Below are 22,505 nucleotides of genomic sequence, written 5' to 3'. Positions count from 1 at the left end.
TTTTGGTTGTTTTGGTTTTGCGGTCAGCCTAAATTCCAATAGTATACAAGCCCTTGCCGCTGTGTGTGCGGCGGCGGCGCGCACTCGTTTACAGATTGATCGTACCGTAAGTGAGCATGCGCCGCTAGAAGCAAACATTCATGCGAGGCGAGCGTGACGCGCGACTTGTTCTGCGGGTGCCATTTACACTCCTAACTGTTTACCAAGCGGGGAGCGATCAGCGCGCCACTACTATACCGCAATGTCTTCCGCGTTTAATATAGAACGCGATGCGAAGGCCGTGCTATTATTTGTGCGCGGTTCTAACGACCATCAAACAGCTCGCGCACTTGACAATCTTTGTCACCGGAAATATTTTATTTATTAATGTAATCTCCTTTTAATAAGTGGTGCACAATAAAGTATTTATTATTATTATTATTTTTAAAGCGCTTATCACATTCAGTACTGACCTAGCTTCCACGATTACTGAAAATGATATACTTAATATAATCTATTTATTGTCTATCTGTGAGTTCTTAAGGTTGCTAAACTTTTTGTCCACATAATGTTTATAATATAATTAATAAAATATGTATTACAATATTAAGATGAAGTATTTTTTTCATTAATAAAATGTTTTTAATTTAGAAAAAAGAAAACCGTTTTTTGTCAAAACATTACATTCATTAAATACTTAATTGCGCATTTAAATAACAATACATATATACCGGACATGCATTAACTCAATATTATATATGAACTAAATTAATTTAATGTCTATTGAAACAAATTAAATAACGGGTTTGCGAGTAGCAATTTTATTATTTTCCCCTCACTAGCTCGGAAACACGTGTTTTGTCATTTAATACCAGCGGGTAAAAACGCATTTTATCCACTAGTGGGTAAAGTAATTTGACCTTGAATAAAGTCAAATTAACTGCTTTAAAATTGATAAAAGTAGGTGAATCTAGTAATAAAGATGATTTACCACCTGTGGAACTACTGGAAGCAGTGATAAACGCATTTTTTGCGTTGTAGTTTCCTCGCTATAGTGAGGGGAAAAGTTTTGTGTTACACTCGGGTGCAAATGTATTTTACTTCTCGTGTTTTAAAAAACTCGCAAGTTCAGGATTCTATTCCCTTACCCTTTCACTTGCTCGTTTTTCAATTCCACACTCGGCGTTAAAATACAACTTTGCCCCCTTGTATATAACAAATAACTATTGTTAAGGTTCGTGTTATGGAACAACATGTTATTGTACGATTTGTACGTTTTATCATCACGTTATTCATGATCATGGTCGCATTTGCCTAGCACTACTGTGTCATAGAGCCGATTGTGTAAAACTGTATAAATTAATCACACACATAAGGCCAGTAAAGGGTTAAAGTACGAGTATAGTATGTACGTATGTTAAAGTTGTTAATTAGCAATAAGTCATGTAATAGGTATTAAATATATCCATATTATGTCGTACAAATACTACAAATATAACCCTAACAAGGCCACAGAACACGCATACATACATTACATATGAAAAAAAAATGCCATAGCTAGTTTTAATTCATTGACAAAAAAACGGGACAAAGTACAGTTGAGCAGAGCAGGAAATCAGCAAAACAAAATAGTCAAAACAAGCGTTTTCGGCCTCAAAACAACAGGTCTGATTAAGCCGACAATTAGTGACGAAGGCCACGAGGTTTAGGACGCGAACGCGGAAGCGCCTCGTCGCTTCGGTAAATAACAATTGGAGTATTTTATCAACGATACGAGATAACGTAAGAGCGGCCTTCAACTAAACGGCACGCCACGCAGCGGCCTGCTGCCACGGGCCGCTGTTGTGACGTTGTGTTATTCCAACGTTTTTAACATAGGACCTTGCTCGCTGATAAAACGCCAACACGTCATGCTATACTTTTATTGCTACATGGATATCGGTAGGAATATTACAAATGTGACTATTTCAAAATTGAGCGTGCGTTATCTACCTTAAATTAATTTCGTATCGTATCTGAATTTTTACAAAAGTATTTCATTTTAATATGCTGGTGCAAGGTAGATTATTTTCAGCAGCGCATGTATTAGAGCAGCTACAATTATACATGCATTTTCCAATGAGTTGAAATGCAGTCGAGTTACGAAACTTCCAACGTCTGCTAACTATTCTATGTACCTGTGTACCTATAGGACAGTTAACATTTAGGTAAATACATCGGTCTGTGATCAGACAGTATGCGATAAAATACAAGTGTTTGACAAAGCTACGAGGAGACAGTTACATGTTTATACAAGTATTTTGTGACAATGGTATTGTTAACATGAGAAAACAATGACCGATTAAGTTGGTTGACAGAAGTACGAGTAGTTAGCGTTAAGCATACTAGGCTAAATTTAAGATTATATTACATCTGTGCTTACATCATGCGTCTTTAACTAGGATAAAATAAATATATTAGGTACCTACTCAAGGGTCACAAACAACAATTGATTGTAACTCATTTATTCGTGTAAAATTCTAATATACTCTCGAGTTCCTTGTACCAGTTGTAACTACCCATATTAAACCCCGAAATGACGGACAAACATTTTACAGCTAAATGAGTCGTGTAGAATCCGTATGAATAATATCAGTTTTGTTCCGAATTGCTGGATAAAAGAAGTACATATTATGGATAATTTTTTTATACAATAAGTATTAAAAAAAAAACTGTACAAACAATAATCATATAATTGTTTGAGAGCTGTCCAAGTACAAGTGCGATGCACTATGTGTGATTGTGCATGTGCATTGTGCACGGGTTTCACGCCCGCAGCTGCAGCGAGCGAGCGCATTTACTTTATTACTATGGCGATTTATTACATTACCGAGGTTACACGTGCACTCGCGCATAATGCAACTCGTGCAACTAACTAGTCATTTCACTTTGTTATTTCGATAACAAAACTTAGAGTTTAGACTCGGTCTTCACATTTTTAGAGACAGAAACGTAGCAAATGTACTTAATTATCGAGCGTGAAGCACAATTTTATAGCAAGATGATAGCCTTTATTTACTAACGAATCTTTTACAATAAATAGTATGGTAGCAAAATATGAACCAGTAGTACCCGACGTTCAATTAAGGTATACGTAATATTATGGCACCGACAGTGCAGTACGACATATGGCAGTAGGAACTCTGGTAAGACCGAAGTCACCGAAGTATTTATAGTATGAATTTTTTGAAACGAACGTTTCTAAACAAAGGTATTGTTCCTTTTGTGTTGAGCGGGAGCTTCTGTATTTGCACGCGCTAAGACAACAAGAAGCGACTGTATCCTCATAATTGTAAGGTTCAAATCTGTACAGCAGCAAATTTGAGATAGATTATTTTGGAAATGTGAAGCGATAGACCACACCGCTATAGGTGCGAAAATACAGCGCTTCTAATACTTTGATACTTGGTGGTGGTGCTGTAAGTAATGAAACACGTATATTATCACTGTTATTTTTTATTAATGATTTTGTTAACAATCACCAATTGTATATAGCAATATATAAATAGTAATTACATAAATATTAGGTACAAGTCTTGATATATAAAATAACATAAATAACTAAACAAACCGTAAACCGTATTTATAACAAAACATAACAATGGCGGTCAGATTGAAAAACCTTATCAGTGTTTATTGTCACTTTGCGATGACACCTTAAGGTGCCAGGTGCTTATCAACCTTTTAATCTGGCAGTTTCGCTGTTTAAACGTGTTATTTTTATTATACAGACTGACATATTACCGATGATTATTATAACTATATGTACTATACTTACACCATCAAGTATCAAAGTATTAGAAGCGCTGTATTTTCGCACCTATAGCGGTGTGGTCTATCGCTTCGCATTTCCAAAATAATCTATCTCAAATTTGCTGCTGTACAGATTTGAACCTTACAATTATCAGGATACAGTTGCTTCTTGTTGTCTTAGCGCGTGCAAATACAGAAGCTCCCGCTCAACACAAAAGGAACAATACCTTTGTTTAGAAACGTTCGTTTCAAAAAATTCATACTATACTTCGGTGCCTTGGTAATTAATAAGTGACAGTCTAAACTGTAAAAATAATACCAACAATAATCTAGAACTGTAAAATGTAGATGCAAAATACTTTCATAATATGAAGTAAGTTCAGAAAGGACCAGAATCAATTATACAGACGCGATGAACGTAGAAGGGCTAAGTGGATGCTAGATCAGTCGGAGCGCTTACGCAAGGGCCGACGCGGGCGCGGGCGAGTTGGCGAGGCAAGTGCGCATGATGTAACGATCTACCTACATAGTTACGACTTACGATAGAACCGTCGTCGTCAGCGCCGGTAGGCGGCGGCCCTGCTTCTTTACTCTGATAAATTAAAACTGTCCGTGCGTAAACACATTATGACGAAGATCGATAACATATATTAATGTATATGACTTTAAAAGTGTTGTATGAAAGTACATAAAGCGGAAAATAACCGACTTTATAATTAGTAATCGTGTAGGTTTAGTTTTGTATTATTGCGGCAGAAGTAAATAGCAGTGGTCGATGCAATGAGTAGTATTTAGTTCTCGGAAAGGAACAGCAACCTAATGACAGAGCCGCGGGGAGGCGGGCCGCTCGCACGCTCGCCGCTCGCCCTCCGCCGCCGCCGCCGTTCGACGCCGCCGCTGGGCTGAACTAACTGCGCGACCTCACTCAGCACTTTAGTGTCAAACAAAGGCTCTCATGAGAATTATTAATATGCTATTAGTTTTACATCAAGCTGATGAATTTGTAAACCAGTAATCACCAATCAAGCGCCCATTTATCACCTTGTATAACTGGTATATAGCAGTCACAATAGAATAAAATGTAATCGAAAAATGTTATCATAATTGCATGCCATACTCTAAGAATGTACTGTAGGCGAGATTCGGTATAAGCGTTGCACCGTTGCACGTATAAATTATGTACAAGGACCTTGAGAGCGTGTTATAGATTTCTAACTAAGCAATGTCGGCGATCATGACGTGACTAAGTGAGATATTGCTGCAATAAGATACGTGAGTTATGCAGTTATATGTATCTTTTATCTTTATTAGGTGAAGTGTTATTTAGTGTCGGTGTTGCGGTGGAGCAGATGAACGGGCACCGGGCAGGGCTAGGCTAGAAGCTTGGGCTTCGCCGCGCGGGTGCACGGTGGCACGCAAGTGGTGCTGGAACAGGTTCCGCGCGGATCACATGTGGCGGGTCGCCGACCTCGCCCGAGGTAATCCGGGACAACCAGTGTCGTTGGCCGGTAGGGAATGCAATCCCGATCCCGCGGGATCCCGATCCCGCGGGATCCCGATCTCGCGAGATCTCGTGTATATTTTCGGGATCAATCCCGACGCATAATTTGACGAGATCCCGTTCGGGATTGACGGGATTGGGCGGCAGTGGTCAGCAACGCTACACACGTCCACTTTAGAGTCTACCATAAAAAAAGAAATGGATTTATTTGAGTGTGGAGGAACAAGGGGGCGATTTTTGCAGTTTGCATAGGTATAATTGCTTCGCCACGCTGTTGCCAACTAGTGTAGAGTCAGAGAGGGCATTCTCAGCAGCTGGGTACATTGCTACGGACATAAGATGTGGTTTAGCAGATGACACAATTAATACCCTTTGTTTTTTAAGGAGTCATTTTCAAAATCACTCGTAGGTAACTACTTCCTAATTCTCTTGAAACTTGAAATATGCTTATTGTATTGATTACCTAATTTACTTATGTTAATTTCCGTAAAATTATTTAGTTAGTAAGATTAAAGAATAAAGATTTTTATTTTCTTTCAAGTAATATGTTATTTTAGTTAACCTAATTATCACAAACAAGCAGTTATTGGCTTCTTCAGTCATCCGAATATATTTTTTTAAAAACTAGACGGGATCCCGAAAATTCCGGGATCCCTCGGGATTGATATTTCTAATCCCGCGGGATCCCGAATTTACAATCCCGATCATTCCCTAATGCAATTTCCACAATCCCGAATCGGGATTGCATTCCCTAGGAACACTCAATGAAGAAAGTCCACTTCTATGCATCGGCTGGGACTGGGATCCCGACAGACCGGGAACACCATTGAGTTAACGCAGTTGCAAATGTAAATATAAATACCCAACTTTTGGTTCGGCTACTAATTGTAAGACTTGTAAGTAAGCAAATAAACACTTTATTGTACAAGAAAATAATACTTACAACACATATAAAATAAAAAGAGTTTAAGACGGTATTGTCTATTTGTAATTTAGACGTTTCAGAATTCATACGTAATTTGATAAAATTTCGTTTGTGTGATTAAACAACTAATATTAGCATGTAAGAATTGTAACTAGTAGTTATGTCAGGAAGGGTTAAATATATCAAAATAAGTACAGGAAAAAACTCCTAACTTAATAAATGATGAAGGCTTTATATTTATTAGGTACGTAAGGTTGAAGACTTGACCGTAGCCACGAAGATCATAAAATATATTTAACGATTGTTTTGCTGCACAATTGCATAATTGCGCTGCGGCTTCAGCCTTGGCATTGCGCAGTAGAGAAGTAGACATGCAGCGCCGAGAACTCGGCGACACGTGTATCGTAAACATATATTATCTCCTAATAAACACTGCATAATTTGGATTTGTCAACTTTTTCGTGCCATGCTTTTAGGGTCTGGGTCACACATAAAATCATATTAAGATCACTATGCGTATCAATCAAATTTGAATATTCGTGGTAGTTACTAAGTGATGAAGATGATAGAACACTGATGTTTGACAGTTAATATTTTGTTCATGTTGGTGTGGTGACAATGTTGTGTTCTAAAACTGGCAAAACTTGTTTAACCTAAGTGACTTATACCCTCGCATCGCTCACGATTCCACATTTTGAACCACTTGCAACGCTCGCGTTCAATATTGGAATCGTTCGCTTGCTTGGTATCAATATTGGCACGTGGAGCGATTAAACAACAACCTTGACCCCTTTTTATATCTATAAGAATCGTAAAATCAAATGATGACAATGCTTTCCGATACAAAGCGCAACATTAAGGTCTAGAAGACATGAAAATCCTAGCCATTTAGGAGTATATGTAGTAGAAGCTTCATTCAAATGAATTTCAATTAAATTTGAATTAAATTTGAATCTTTGTGACTTGTGGCAGAGAAAAACTGATGACTTTACTGGTGACAAGAGTTACAAAAATATAAATTTAATTTTATCAAAATTAGAATGTGAAATACTACCAAGTCCCATATAGAAAAATAACAAATTAAATAATCATTAAAAAATCAAATCAAATTAAATAGTCAAGCGTATTGATCCGGATTTAGGTCCGATATACCAAAACAGGATGCGTAGACAAAGTGACAATCATTTCAGCGACGATGCGAAAGATTTAGAGATTAAACGAACTTACCTGTAAGTGAATTTCTATCCTAATTATGCGAAGGTTTCGTCCGAAAAGTATCTCCATCACTCTTCCATACCAATTAAATAGACAGATATATTGCCGTTTTGTTCGCTACTAACCGTGAAACATTGGCATTATGGCTACGCAGCCAGGAGATAGATCAATGAATAGTCGATGTACCTACTTGGAAGTGCGCATAAGTCAGACACCGTGACGTTAGTATCAAGTTTATCTATGTAAATTTTAAATCTACAGAAATTTGAATGTTCCCATACAACCAGATGCTGAGCGCATCGTACTGCGTCGTAATGTGTTCTTGGCGTCTATGTCATGTCGATTTAACACGGGCCATAAAGCTTTCCAAATCGTGGAAATCGTGCATAGTGCCATGGATAGATTTATACGTCCCGAAACTGAGTAAATCGAAAAATAATTTCGAACGACTTACAGGCAAATAATTGTCAGTTAAAAAGGAGACCTAGAGAATTCATAATTGTTCGGAAATGATTCATAGTATAATGGAGATGAGCACAAAGTGATTCAAGAATTTCAAGAGATCGCGCTACAACGCTGTAAAGAACACATATCTACTCCGATAAACCCACTCTGCCACAAGAAATTCAAATTTTCTAAGGAAGGCTGTGCGATACATCTACATTTTTTTAACTGTCGTTTTTTTTCTGCTGACAAATTGGGTCTGCCAGAGTATTAAAAAGACAAATTTCGACTTACCTTTATATATTTTAATACTACATAGTTTGGACTGTTTGTGCCATAGTCCCATTTACAAACATGTGAAGATATCCTCTTTAAGAAGACAATGTTTGAACAATGTACATTCGCGTGGCAGTTAGAGGTGCAGGTCGCTTTGCAATACCAGGGCTTATGATTAAGTAAAAAACACTTCGCCTGAGCGCTCATGTTCACTTACAACGTGATGATCCAATTTATGTCTTTGTTGAATCATCATTTTGTAACGTTTTACAGCAATTCGACATGTATTTACAAATTACTAGATAATATATATCTTAATGACCTACTACATTTATGTGGCTTTTCAGGTTAAATGAAACTCAGCAGAACTTACCTAACTTGCGCAAGTGGCATCCATCCGCAGGTATTACAGGTGTCAGTTTTATAGTAAAACTTAGCTACGTCCAATTATAGATGATAAGACCGTCCTATAAGGAACCAGCCTCAAAAAATCACATGAAATGATTGATTGTTTCTTTTGACAATAAGTTCAAATTTTACTGACAGAATTTTGTAGATTGGATGATTTACCTTAAACTGCGTTCATTATGATTTCCTTTATTCATCTTTCGTCTTAAGTTAGGCTGTTTATAATATGAATATATTGAATATAAAAGTAAAATACAAAAAACACATACAAAACAATATGAAAAACATATAAACACATTATAAAAAACCTAACCTAGGGTACCGCCAGCAGCGGGGCAGGGCCCAAGCTGCCGGTGGTTAGGGCTGCAGAGAGAGGAACCGCCGGACTATCCGCGCTGTGTCCAAGATCACCGCCTTCTGCATCTGACCCTTGATCCAACCACCTAGCGAGAGTGTCTCAAGATGTTGGTCGAGACTCTTATGATTTATTATTAGTTAAATACAAACAACATAGTGTGTATGAAACTACTTTATACTATTTTTACTCTATAGGGTGACAGACCCGGCACGGGTGTGACTTCAACAACGAATAAGGTTTTTGTGGTTACCAATGTTTTCATCTTTTAAGGGTCTATGTTACCTGTTACTAAATCGGACCCAGATACTTGATTTATTTTTACAATATATTTGAAAGGAATGCATGACATAAATACATCGATTCGCAAAAATAAGCAATGCAGTACGAATAGATCTGAAAACCGTTAGCGGTTAACGGGCGATGAATCCTTCATGATTAAATATACAAGATTCTTCAAAGGGAATTGAGGAACCGAATGGGCGGAGAAAAGTCAGGAGTAGAGATGTTACCACGAATTTTAGGCAACAATTCGGTATTCGGGGCATCTCTAGTCAGAAGTCAGGGCACTGGGTGTGTAATGTGAACTTACCCGTTTCTTGCGGGGATGGAGATCTTCATAGTCCATAGCGATGCCCTCGTCGCTGAAGGAGGAGGAGGCGGGCGGCGGGGAGGGCGTGCCCGAGCGCCACGACGAGCCCGAGCTGCTGCTGGCGCCCGGCGACACCGACGACCGGCCGCCCCACCCATCTGTCACCACCAAACACATTCTTATTTGTCACACACTACCATTTCCATTTATAAATATAATACCTACACTATTCTGGATCCACTACCTATTTATTACTTATGCATAATCCTAAATATGCCAGCACTATGCAGATGTCGACATTCGCATTTATCTGTGGATACAAGTATATGGTAGCATATTTCAGGCATTTTTTCAAGTCTTAATGAATCCTAACGTCATCATTTAAGTGCATTAAAGACGTATATAATTACGAAGTCTACGCTCCAATATCCTAATCAAAATATCCAAGCCCCATAATAATGGTACCACAACAAATTAATGTAATTACGAAACGGAACTGTGGCCATCAACTTTCACTAGAAAGAGCCGTTCTTTTCGCCGCGTCGGCACACATGCGCTGCCAGTGCCACTGCCGCATTAGAATAAGAGCTCTCGCTTCACCATTGCGTAACGCTCTCTACTTGCAACCGACTTCATTGTAACTAATGCTTCCTCTTCAAAATTATTTTCAATCAATTTTTCAATGTAAAATAATAGTAATAAGATGATATTAATCTAAATGCAACTGCGTGGAGCTCATCTACATGGAATACATATCATAATTTACATTCTTGTTACTTGTGAATAAGATTGCTCAAAATATTACTTACTACAAACGTACAGTGTCAGCTGACAATTTTGTCTTATTTCTCTTTCTGACATATCGGATTCGGTAAATCGTAACGTAGTAGTATAAACAACACCCTTTAAATATTTAATAAGTTGTATGCGCTTAACCATTTTGCACACTAATTCATATTTATAAAAGTTATCTATGGTTAAACAATTAATGCCAACAGAATGCTGTTTCATATATACAGTATGTAAATTAACGAAAACCATTTACTGTAACCCGTAAATGTCCAGGTGATACTGAGAAACTTTTACTCCCAAAACGCGAAATAAAAATTTACTCTCCCATAGGAAATACTTACTATAAAATGGGGTTGATCCCATAGTAAAAGTTTCTCAGTATCACCTGGACATTTACGGGTTACTGAAACAGCTAATCCGTTGCTGTTTTTTTGCTTAATACAAAGCATTTGGTCTGAGTTGTTAGCACGAGAGCGACGTTTCATCAAATACCTGTCTAGACAGTGTCTAGACCGCTGTGCTGTCTAGACGTTCTTAACTCTATCCTACATTTAACATATAAACCTAAACGAGGTCCCCACAGTATAGGTATGTACCTATCGTAATATTCGTCATGTTTTCCATATTAACAAAGGAGATAATGATTATGGCGACAAAACCTTTTGTCTGGATATGAATAATATAGCTGAATCCCTGCCAAGAGTCATTACAACTTTTAACAGGTAGTTTAAAAGCTCTTCCAATTTCAATCCAACCTTTAAAATTTTGAAAGTAACGCATTGGCCCAAAGAAAGCATTTACAGTGACTGATTATTGGGATCATACTTTAGCTTGTCTTGTTATATTTTATAGTACTTGTGTAAAAATCTTGGCCATGCAATTGGCTTTAATACGCTCTTTTTAACATGGATCTTACATGACGTGTAATGATTGACCGCAGATGGCTTATAACTATCAGTCTATTATTCGAAGAATACATGTCAGAGTAAAAGGAAAGTTGTTAATGGACACACATTTTTACCTGATTCTACAAGACAAAGAATCCTTCGACGAATTTAAAAAAATTATCTGTTCCGTACGACAAAGCGTAATAAAGGAATAAAGAGAATCCTTTAAAGCCTGAATAGCCGATCCGACAATACCGGGAACCGCTTAATACGCCAGGTATAACTCCATAGTTAAGTATGGAAAGTTGTGTTTTAATAGTTAGATAAATAATATGAATGTGGAAGGTGCAACTTACTCGGACGCGGCGAGTTGGGCGAGCAGCTGAGCGACATGAGTACCAGCGCAGCGTTGCACTCGTTCATCTGGTCGTCGCGCTCGCCGTAGCCCAGGTCGCACGAGCTGCTGGGCCGGCGCTTGCGCGATCTGCAACAAACATTCTCTTAGCTCAGCTACACCACTTCATCTAATCTACCTTTCATTCGCCTTCATGTCCATTCTTCAAAATGATCATGAGCGTAATTAATAAAAATAATTAAAAAAAAAAAATTTTGCTTGTTTGGCTCCTATCTCACACATAAAAACATACATAGTAGTAAATAACTGTGGTAATGTAGGTAACCTGCTCTCAGGTATTAAGATTTATTTGAATTTAAGATAATTGACTTTAAATCTCGAAACTTTCATGCTTTTCTACGGGACATATGACAGAAAGGATCACCTACTTAAGTGTGTTTTTGTGTCTTATAAATTATGTTGTGACGATAGTGTGAAAGGCAACGTATCGCGTTTACGAGTTTAGTTGTGCATAGTGAATATTGATTCGTGTGCATATTTACTGCGCAGTCCATAATGATGAGTGCGATATAGGTTGACTGAAGACTGCTAAATTATTAACGAAGTGTCCGCCACCCGCAACGGTTACACGGTGCCTATGTAGCGAAAGGGGTCAGATCTATTACCGTATTTCCAAGTATAAAAATCAATATGTCCTTGCTATTTGTGTATCTCATATCATATCATACTTATGAAATTTGTGTCTATTTAAGTGATTAGTAATTGTATGAGAATAAATAGCTAAAATAGCGAATGATGAATGAAGTTGTAAAAGTCTAGACCAGTTTGTTGATCTGGCGCGGAGGCGACGGGGTCGACGACGCGCCGGGTCGCGGCAGGGAGCTGTTGCGCAACCGACGGCGGGCGTCGGACGCATGCCCAGATATTTGGGCGAATTGTGTGAGGTCGAGTACTCTGCTCCCGTCTGCGTCTGGCCGGTCACCCCGTACCACTTACACAAGGATCGACCGTTCAACTTTCACTAACTAGGTATTCTGAAGAGCGATTATAATTCGATTTCTCAATCGAATTCAAGAACAGATGTTGCAGAGCCTCTGAATGTCGAATATTAACTCACTTTGCTACTAACAGAGCATCATCGCGAATTGACGTATGCACACTGTATGCGTACATATAATCTGAGTCATAGCAGTGGGTGACGTAGTTGTGTAGCGGTAAACGTACTTCATAAGATGGCGTCGCATTGGAATCATTTGGTCCACATTTAATTATATTACTATTAGATGTATGAACTCTGAGGTGATGAAACTGAAATGTGATTCGGGCGCTAGCCGAGAACCACTTTTCTTTAGCCCATATTTCTTGTAATTTGATAAATATTAACTTCACCTGAGCGCCAAGTCGCCAAAACCTAGGCATAATAGTAGGGTTAGAGTTAGAGGCGGTTGCACCAAACAGAACGAATTGACGAACTGATCAACGTCACCCAAGCTGAGGAACGTACCCATTGAAGGTTTAGTGCAAGCCTGAGCCAAGTTCGTAAGCTTGAACTGAACCATAGTTTGTTTCGTTCGGTACATTAACAGTCACTTGCAATAATATGATACTTTTCGAAGGCCTCAAAAATATGTGACATGCTATATATATCAAGTTATGACTCTAAAAATAAGATCGTGTCAGACACTGTTTGCGGCCTTCGTATACATACTATTGTTTCTGATGACTGTACATACATACAATAATTTTGGCTCATTAGTTTAGGTACTGTCTTAGAAACAAATTTAAGTCGTTTAGTGAGAAAAATTGCAATCTGCCGAAAGTCATTAAATAAGTATGACAATGAACAGAATGCACTTACGTCACGTGTCATTGTTTCGAACATTATTGTTGATAAGGTTGTCGAAGTTAGAGGGCCATTGACTCGCGCTCGGTAGGTCGGTCGGTGACGCGGCTGTGCGCCCGACGCACCGACGCACAAGGTGCTTCACCCATCCCAAACCGTTTTCGTCCACCCCGGCCTCCACCCCTAAAGCCTATTTATACAAATTCGTAAAATACCTACTTACTGACATTTCTCTAAGGCATTTTCGGGTAAATCAGACTTCATCAGGTAAGATCATACTTCAAAATGTGAGCAAGTTTCGAAAACTACCCTAGTTTGACTTTGAACTTATCGAAATATCTGGAATACACCTTATCTGCCTTTTAACATGGCAATGTCATTTGTGTTTAAATCATTTACAGTCATCGAACGCTGGTTATGATAGAGTTGATTAACTTGAGGGTTTTCAAGGTAGGTGAATGACTCCGAGCGTTCTTTTCATCATTGCTCCAGCTGTAGGTGAGTCGTGGTCGTTATCGGCGCGGGCGACGACCGCCGCCGCCGGTCGCGGAGGTGACATTGCTGTCTATATCGCATTAAACTAGGTATAAACGTAGCGATGCTAAAATAGCTCTCTGACGTATATTTTATGACGTAACCTGCTGTGATACGGCTAGTTTGATTTATGATATGATGGGATTAATCATCGAGTGCTTCAGTTGCTATTTACTATCACGAGCAGTGAGCATTTTGACGTGAAAGCTAAGCTACATTCGGACAAGTTAACGTACAATAAATAATTACAAAATTCAGCATGAAGCTTTATCGCGTTCAATTGATAACTCGATGTTAAGAATCGCCAAATAAGAACCATATACTAGCGTATGTACGTAAGAAAGTTACGCATGCACGTGATTGACGTCAAGATTTCATCCACATTCGCGGGTGTTTGGTTGAACAAGTGTGTGGCCGTGCTGAACATGAAATCGTTTTGATAACTCGCCACGGTCACCGGCGGCGCCGGCTGAGCACACACTCGTTACTATAGCTGCGTATTACACACGCAACATTGAAGACGACCTTGCCGCCTGTTGCCGCGCTCGCTAGCTCGCTACGCATACATCTAACACGACAATACATTTTTAAGGAGCGACATTTTGTGATCGCTTATGTAACACGTAACTTATGCAATAGGTATATTATCAAAAAAAAAAATTTCAATAAAACATCACTTTACGACTTATGCCACTAGCAAATAATCGCCCGATAATTTACAATGGTATATAATCTTATACTTGGCCGTAATTTCGGGTAAGATACATGATATATTTGAGTTATTAAGTTGTATCTTCACTACGAGTTTTAAGTTTATTTAATTTAATAATCATTTTGTAAAATAGGTACTAAGTATAATAATAATAACACACGTTCCCCTGATTCATACACATGCATTTTAGCGGGGAAGAATATGGTGGAATGATTCGTTTATACCTAACTTTAGGTCCGGCATTTTTTACACAGCGGTTGATGTAGGTCGGGGCGCATTTTTTGTCGATACAAAAAGTCATGTCCGCAGCGAGCGAGCGGGCGTTCGCGGCGATGAGGTCATCGCCAAAGTCGGCTTATAATTTGCTCGAATTGCCAGGGCACGTCTATGTAGACTCAATATGACGCGATTACAATATTTATGTCCTCCTACTTGGTATACCAAGCTGATGACACCAACAGTAAACGTCGTATGTTAGTAAAAACCTACATTCCATTTAAAATATTTGTATTGTAATAATTAATATCTAATACTAATTTGAATGTAACGATAATAACCTTACAATTGTTTTATGCGAGTAAAAAAAAACGGAATAAGTGTTGTACATATATTATTTATATTCTGTCAAACAAGTCTGTCAGTAAATAAGAACTAAGAAAACTATAGGCATCCTTTTCTCTAGCACCCTAAAGAAAAGGATGCATATAGTTTTCTTTGTTCTTATTTACTGACAGACTTGGTTGACAGAGTATATTTGACCTATTTTTTTTCAAGTGTATAAACATAAATGGTGTCTCTGAAGTGACATCAATGGTTTTTACTGGTGTCCGACTGAGAAGGATTTACTATGAAAAATAACGAGTTTGTCCTCTGCTTCTTTTTATACAACCTGGCTGAAGAAGTGAAGGCGATTAATTTTGAAGGCGAAGGTGACCGTCGTGTTTGACTTTTAGGGGTTAGTTAGACGGTAAAGACAAACACGTTACCTCTGGTACCTACGATATTGTTTTGTATCCTAATCACTATATTTTAAACTGGATATTCAATAATCTTCTACTCGTAATGATTCGCTAGTTGTCTATCCCGCAGGTAACAGTAGAAAATTGATTAATTCTTAGAGTTGACATTTTTTTTTTTATACTACGTCGGTGGCAAACAAGTATACGGCCCGCCTGATGTAAAGCGGTCACCGTAACCTATGGACGCCTGCAACTCAAACAGTGTCACATGCGCGTTGCCACCCCATTAGAAACTTGTACATTCCCTTTTGCTGTGTTAAGTACACAGCAAAAAGGAGTGTACAAGTTCCAAGGAGGGTTCGGGTTGCCGACGACTCAAAGGACAATAAACGGAACAAGTTAGTTCCGTAAGTCCTCCCGTCATCAGCACACCGCACCCTCGTTGAGCTCTTGACATAATTGTAGTGCTATTATTTAATATAGTATCCGTCATAGATTTCCGTTGAAGAATATAGTGGCATACAAGATAACCGCCAAGTGCACCTGCCAACTGAGATAACGGGTCTCTGTAGCACCAACGAAAGTAAACGTGTACTGAACGAGAAAGTGCGCCCCACTCCGTCCGCAAGCGCCTTCTCTTTGCTTGTTGCGCAAAACCATGCGGAATGCGGTGGACCCGCGCCCGCGCGCCGTCGCCGCTCGCGCCCGCTGCCGATGCCGCCCGTGACACTCAAAATCCTTCATTAGCATTGACAGTTGACGTCGACCGGCCTTTTTTGTTACTGAAAGTGTGTTAAAAGTTTCCGTGTGACCTGAATGACGGCTTTATTCTCTGTCTCTACATATACCTAACGTACATTAGGTATATGAAAAGTATACGCATTTCAATGCATGCACCTAAATTTATTTTATACGGGACTAAGACAAAATTGCTTTGACCATAGAGCGAAGCTGTACAGAAATGTCCGAGTATCGGTCCGACGCAACCATTTGTTTCTGCATGGTCCGCGCTCGATGACATTGTAAATACGTATATGATTTCAGTTTTCCGTACGTACCAACTTTGTATTTACATATATAATAACCAGCCGATGTGATAAGCAAGTATTAAACAAATGAGCATAGAGTATCAATTCTTTATTTTTGCATTTCCCTTGTGCTTGTAATTGAATGCAATTTTCTTTCATTTTTGGCACTCATTAATAGGAACTATCTCCAAATTTTGATAGAGTAAGTTTAATTTTTTTTAAAGTTCCAGTCGTAGAGGAATGTAGTTTGGGTATATGTGAATGTATTATTGTATAAGGGGGAACCGACGACGTCGAGGACGAGCGGCGGCGGTGCAGTAACGTACTGTAGGTTAGGTGCTGCGAGTTGCGCTAGTGTGGCGTTCCATTTCGAAACTAGGTCACCGTGTCACACGAAGGCCACGCCAAGTGCCAACCGAAACCGCCGCCATCTTTGAATTAGTTATATCAAATCGTGGCATTCAACATACGTATGTTACGTATTGTTTTATCTGTCACTAATCAAGATCACTTCTCAAATAGATCTTCGAAATGTAAAAGTTTAACTGACAATCGCTATGGAGCACTCATATAAAAAAATATCTTCTGTTAAAAAACTTTCTCTTTCATACGGCTTGGCCAGTCGGGTAATCACCAATTTAGTTTCTATCACAAATAGAATCTCTTATTTCGACAAACTTTCTTAAATTCAGTGTCGGAGAATGTAGCAAACCTTTGTATGTAATATTCTTTTTATCTTTATATTTTATTAAGTAGTATAGTGAACTTATAGAGAGGTCATACGAACAAGTTTTCCGTAATCACTGCCTTCACACTAAATACCAACCACTGGCTTTTACGGTAATATCAAGTGGAAGTGCTATACCCGACCTTCTATAATTTTAAATTTAGCACTATGAAATAAAACTCTACATTATATGAGACTGTCGTCGTCAAATACATTATGTTCTACCTACATTTAATAAATGTAAACTACTTAAAGTACGAGTAGGGGTGCCTATACCGGAATCGTATTCACAGCATGATTGAAGTCTACTTTCAGGCTCAGGTTGTACCGGTCGACAGGGAGGGGTGTGCTGAGTGGAGCGATATCTGTGTAGATTAGGCCTGTGCCTGTTTGTTACGGTGCTCGTTGCGAAATTTGAACCGCGACTGGAGGTCTCGCCTCTCACTGCGCTCACGATAAAAAGTGAAACTGCGGTGTAGCTACTGTCACGTCGCAGCGACTTCAACACTATTTGACGTCGTCTGTTCCGGTTTGATGCCGATGCGCTTCAAAATCTTTTGTAAGAAAGTGTACAATGAAGTCAATGAAAATACTTTTGACTGTGCCTATTTGTAATCGATTTTTCTCTATTATATATCCATGGCTATGGTTAACAATTAAATGATATCACTTATGGGTGTCTCATTGGTCTTGTCGCCTACGCAATTGATAATAGTTGTCAACAAAGTAGTATTTTCTGTCTCTCTCTGGCATGAAGGCAGGGGAGTACGCGGCGCAGGAGGCGGCAGTCGGCCGCAGAATGTAGGCAAGTGTGACAAGGACACGCCCGTACACCGCGCTAACACTTCCATCCAGTTTCTAACGTGCTTGGCGAAAATTTCGCAACACTCGCCGCGCTTGTCCTTACTCCATCGCTGCACATTTGTATGCTATCCAATCCACACTTACCGACAAGTAAACACAGCTCAATACAAGACGGCACGTTAGATTAGGACTACCTAGTTGAACGTTACCTAGAAGAAAAGGGTTTTCATCAGACTACCAGACCGATTAAACTAACATCTTTAAACAATGTATAACGTAAATATAAAGTTCATATGGTGATATCCATCAGTGATTCATTTATTACATAAAAACGTTAGAAGGTTTCGTGTTAATAGCATCTTAGATATTGTCGAGGTTTTGCATGTTGTCGAATGCATTAGAAATGCCACGACCTTCCTCGCAACTAGCGGCGAGGTAAGCCAGTAGCACAAGGTGAAATAGGCGTTATTTTGTTAATTATGCCACCTGGATCATTCTACGGGTAGAAAGTGCTTGCTCGGTATTTATTACCCCGTTAAACCTTGAGAAAGAGAGCTATCTAAGTGCAGGATTATCGAGATTTTTTTTACTGTAGTTCCAAAGATTCTGTAGTGTACAGGCTCACTCACCCTTGCATATGATGAGCAGGCACTTCGATGGTGGCGGAGGCACGACGGCGGTCACCACTGGCCATGTCTGCCAGTCTGGCGAAGTCAGTGTCCACATCAGCGAGTCTTGCAGATTTGCGGGACTCTAGCAGTCTTATTTCATCAAGTCTTTTCTTTAGCTCGATAGGCGCCTGGGGACAAACACAAATAAATATACATTTAAATTTATACAAAAAAGGGACGTACGGATAATATACAAATATTGTGCCATTGATGATAATATTGATGATAAATTACATTTACTTCTGTAAATAAATCCTTAGAACAATAACTATGAGGAGCATATACTGCAGCACAGTGGGTGTGGACGAGAGATCAATACGGACGACCTTCGGTCGGCCCGTTGTTGGGTGGTTGTGACGTCATGACCGGGCTTGCCAGAAGTAGAGCGGGACCGACTGGGTCACGATCTCAACACCTACGAATATATGCCCTCGCAATATTAAACCTCTACGACGAGTGCGCTGATTACTCTATATCATGGAATATTTGTTGGTCATTTGCCATTTGCAAAAATTCCACCGATAGGATAATTAATTAAGTATCAAGTTCCTCAGAAAAAAAAAGGATTTACCGTGAATTATTTATATGCGCCGCAAAGACAAAAGTTCAATGTAAAGTTGTTAAGCTAAGGGCCAGTTGCATCAACCACATTTGACAGACACATCATCGTCACGCAGGAGACGTCTATGGAACTTCCCATACAATAAAATTTAACGAATTCTTTAACGGTGACAGAGGGTTTGATGCAACCGGCCCTAAGTATCGTAATTATCCGCATCAGTATTTTTTTCCGCATGACTGGTAATTCATATATAGTAGTCGTATCATATGTAATGTGCATTGTAAAGGTTAGAATGACCGGTTTTCTAAATATGTACGTACATTTTAAGGACATAAGAAACTGTAATGGTATCAATATGATCTAAAACAGGAAGTATGAGCCACATGTATGTTGGTCATACGAATAGATAAACGTTGCAAGAATCGCGGTCACCTACGCGGTCAAGCGCGCTCGGTACTTCGTGTATTGACATTGGCTGCGTTTACGTTCGTGAGCTTCCTTCTTCTAGGCGTTGGTTGCGTGATTGACACGATACAATTGAGCGCGAGCGTCGAGGACAAGTTGCATTGTTCGTCATTGTGAGTATTGTGACGTGTGGTGGAGTGGGTATTAACATTTGTAATATTCTTTTACTTGTTGTGTCTTCCTCTTTCTGTTTTGACGAACTTGGCGACGCCAATTCGGGCACGCTTGATAAACTAACGAGCAATCTCTTTAACCCCAATTTGTCTGTTTAAAGCAACCATTTAACAATCTATTTCAAACAAACCATTAACCTCTATTGAGAAAATCGTCAAAGTCTGAACTAAGTGACGAAAAGGTGATAAAAGAACGTGTTAATTACCTAAATAGATAAGTACTTGATAAATACTAGCGGCATTATGGACCCTCAGTATGGACGACCAGGTTGTACTTTGATTTTGTTAAAGAATCTTTAATACAAAAATAATATACTTTTTGTACTATACGCTGACCGAACCAAATTGAGATGCTTGTTTTCTCTTAGTAGGCAATCTGAAGTTGGCGATATTATAGCGGTGCTGGTGCCGGAGTGGTCGGTTTCCCGCACCGTTGGTGGTGACGCAGGCGCGCCCGCAACTCACGAGCGGCCGTTGATCACATCATACTTTCACTTTTACGTGATTTCGTGCGAGTTGTGGACTGTACACCAGAGTACCTTCTACTAGTCGCAGTAGTCAAAAGGAAATGTTTCATGCGTGAGGCAATTGTAATCCTCATTACGATTTCGTACTATAGGTGAATATAATCACGAAAGTAAAAACTTTTGATGTCGTGACACCCTTATTACCTTTAATACTGACAGTAACTGTCATAATTCTGAAGCCCAGTTGCATCAACCACATACAAATAACAACAGTAATTAGTATTAACACCAAACAGCATAAAATATAAAAATTGCTATACAATAAAAATATGAGGACGCTTTAACTGTAACACATTTGGCACAACCGACCCTAAATCTCAAAACTAAAAGTAGACCGAACATATCAGATTCTGCCGGAGCGGAGTGTGGCGGAGTGCAAACGCCGCGCCGTCACCAGCGTGCAGCGGCCGTTTGCCATCGCGTTATGTAAAAGTGACAGCGGTTGCACAATTGCTATTTGATGGCGAAACTTGGACGCTTTAAATGCCAGTGAAAGTCACCGAGTGACTTTGACTCGATAACACTGAATTACAATTATTAGATTTTGCATTGTTCCTTGCAATAAACCACAAACTGTTTTAAGTGTTTAATTTTCTTGCTTTATTTTATTTGCCAGTAGTAGTTATGTTTTCGACCGTTCGCAACATCGCAAAATGTATAAGGCCGTATGGTACTTATTACTTGCAGAATTTGAAATCGGCCGCCGATGCCGCGGGCGTTAACGTTACGCAGGAATGGTAGGGATCGTGGATGCGAGGTGTCGGTTGCGCATACACGCTACATATTTATCGGGCAACGTCGAGTGCGCGATGCGAGGAGCGGTGACTCGTGGAAACAATGTAGCCGAGCCAGTGATTTAGTTGGTATCTCGGGTTGCGAAAGTTCGGCGCGCTCTACTGCTCATCCATGTTGGCGCTGCGCAAATCAGATTATCGACGCTAGCAATAAGCTTACAAGTTATAGGTACTGCGTTGACCCTCATTCTATTTACACGACGTACCTATGCTTTCATTTACTATAGTATCGTATAATTTTATAAAACGAATGTGTCGTATGTCGTATTGTAAGGTTGGTATTATACTTTCTTGTAAAAAAGTGGTAGTCCGTCCTATTACCTGGCTCGCTTCAAACAAAACTGCAATTCAATGAAGGTGTCCTTTTGGCTGTACAATTCAATTCAACCCAACCCAACAGCATCTTCAGGATGAAACTGCTTTATGCCATAGTAAATCTCTAGTTAGATATTTATGTATGAATGCAGATGACATAGGTACCCGGTGTAAAGTTCAAAAATATACTTATTTTTAATAGCTCGAAAAGTACGAGTACCTAAAATAAGACCTACGTTAAAATGATAAGATTTGGCTGTAAGACACTACACGAATCTAGTTTACCTTGTAAGAGAATTCAGAGTAGATACAAGCTTATCAAAAGTCAGTATGGCCAGACGGGATATCGCGCCACGGCAGGACAATGCCCTTTGGTCGGAATTCATTATGCGTCCACTTTGTAGTTGAAAAACAATAGACTACCTACGGCGACTGATAAAATATACGAGTTCGAGTACAGTGTAGTGTAGTGACGTTAAGAGTACCAATACCAAAATAGCAACTATATAGGTACAATTAGGGCTGCCATCTCGAATTTCGCCAAATCCGGACCAAGATTTAAAAAACCCGGACATTTGGCGTAAATCCCATTTTTCCCCCGGACGAGTCCGAAAAAATGATTTAAGTATTAACATGAAAAGTGTCCGGGTTTTCCCCGGACACTTCTTGACACCCCGCCCGGACGGCCCCCGGACGGCCTCCAAACTAGGACAAATCCGGGGAAACCCGGACGGATGGCAGCCCTAGGTACAATGGACTCGGGATTCCATTGAAACTACGCGGGAGCGGCAGGTTTTTTAATGATCCGCTAGTTTACAATGCTTGGAAAGTTCCACCTGCCCAGCAGTTAAGTAGGTACAACATAAATAT

At 39.4% G+C, this 22,505-nt stretch overlaps 1 protein-coding gene across 1 annotated transcript in view; it reads right to left on the bottom strand.

Annotated features, from left to right (window-relative positions):
- LOC125240816 (zinc finger protein 395) overlaps positions 1-22,505 on the bottom strand; it is a 52,839-nt gene that overhangs the window by 14,810 nt on the left and 15,524 nt on the right. Inside the window, exons 2-4 of the mRNA XM_048148939.1 lie at positions 18,758-18,927; positions 11,523-11,650; positions 9,488-9,645 (exon numbers count right to left, since the gene is read on the bottom strand). Coding sequence (XP_048004896.1) covers positions 9,488-9,645; positions 11,523-11,650; positions 18,758-18,927 — 456 coding nt within the window. The remainder of the gene's footprint in view (positions 1-9,487; positions 9,646-11,522; positions 11,651-18,757; positions 18,928-22,505) is intronic.

This window comes from Leguminivora glycinivorella, chromosome Z (genome assembly GCF_023078275.1).
Source record: "Leguminivora glycinivorella isolate SPB_JAAS2020 chromosome Z, LegGlyc_1.1, whole genome shotgun sequence".
Classification (NCBI taxonomy): Eukaryota; Metazoa; Arthropoda; class Insecta; order Lepidoptera; family Tortricidae; genus Leguminivora; species Leguminivora glycinivorella.
Note: the sequence above shows the minus strand (reverse complement) of the source record. Positions and strands in the feature narration are given on the sequence as shown.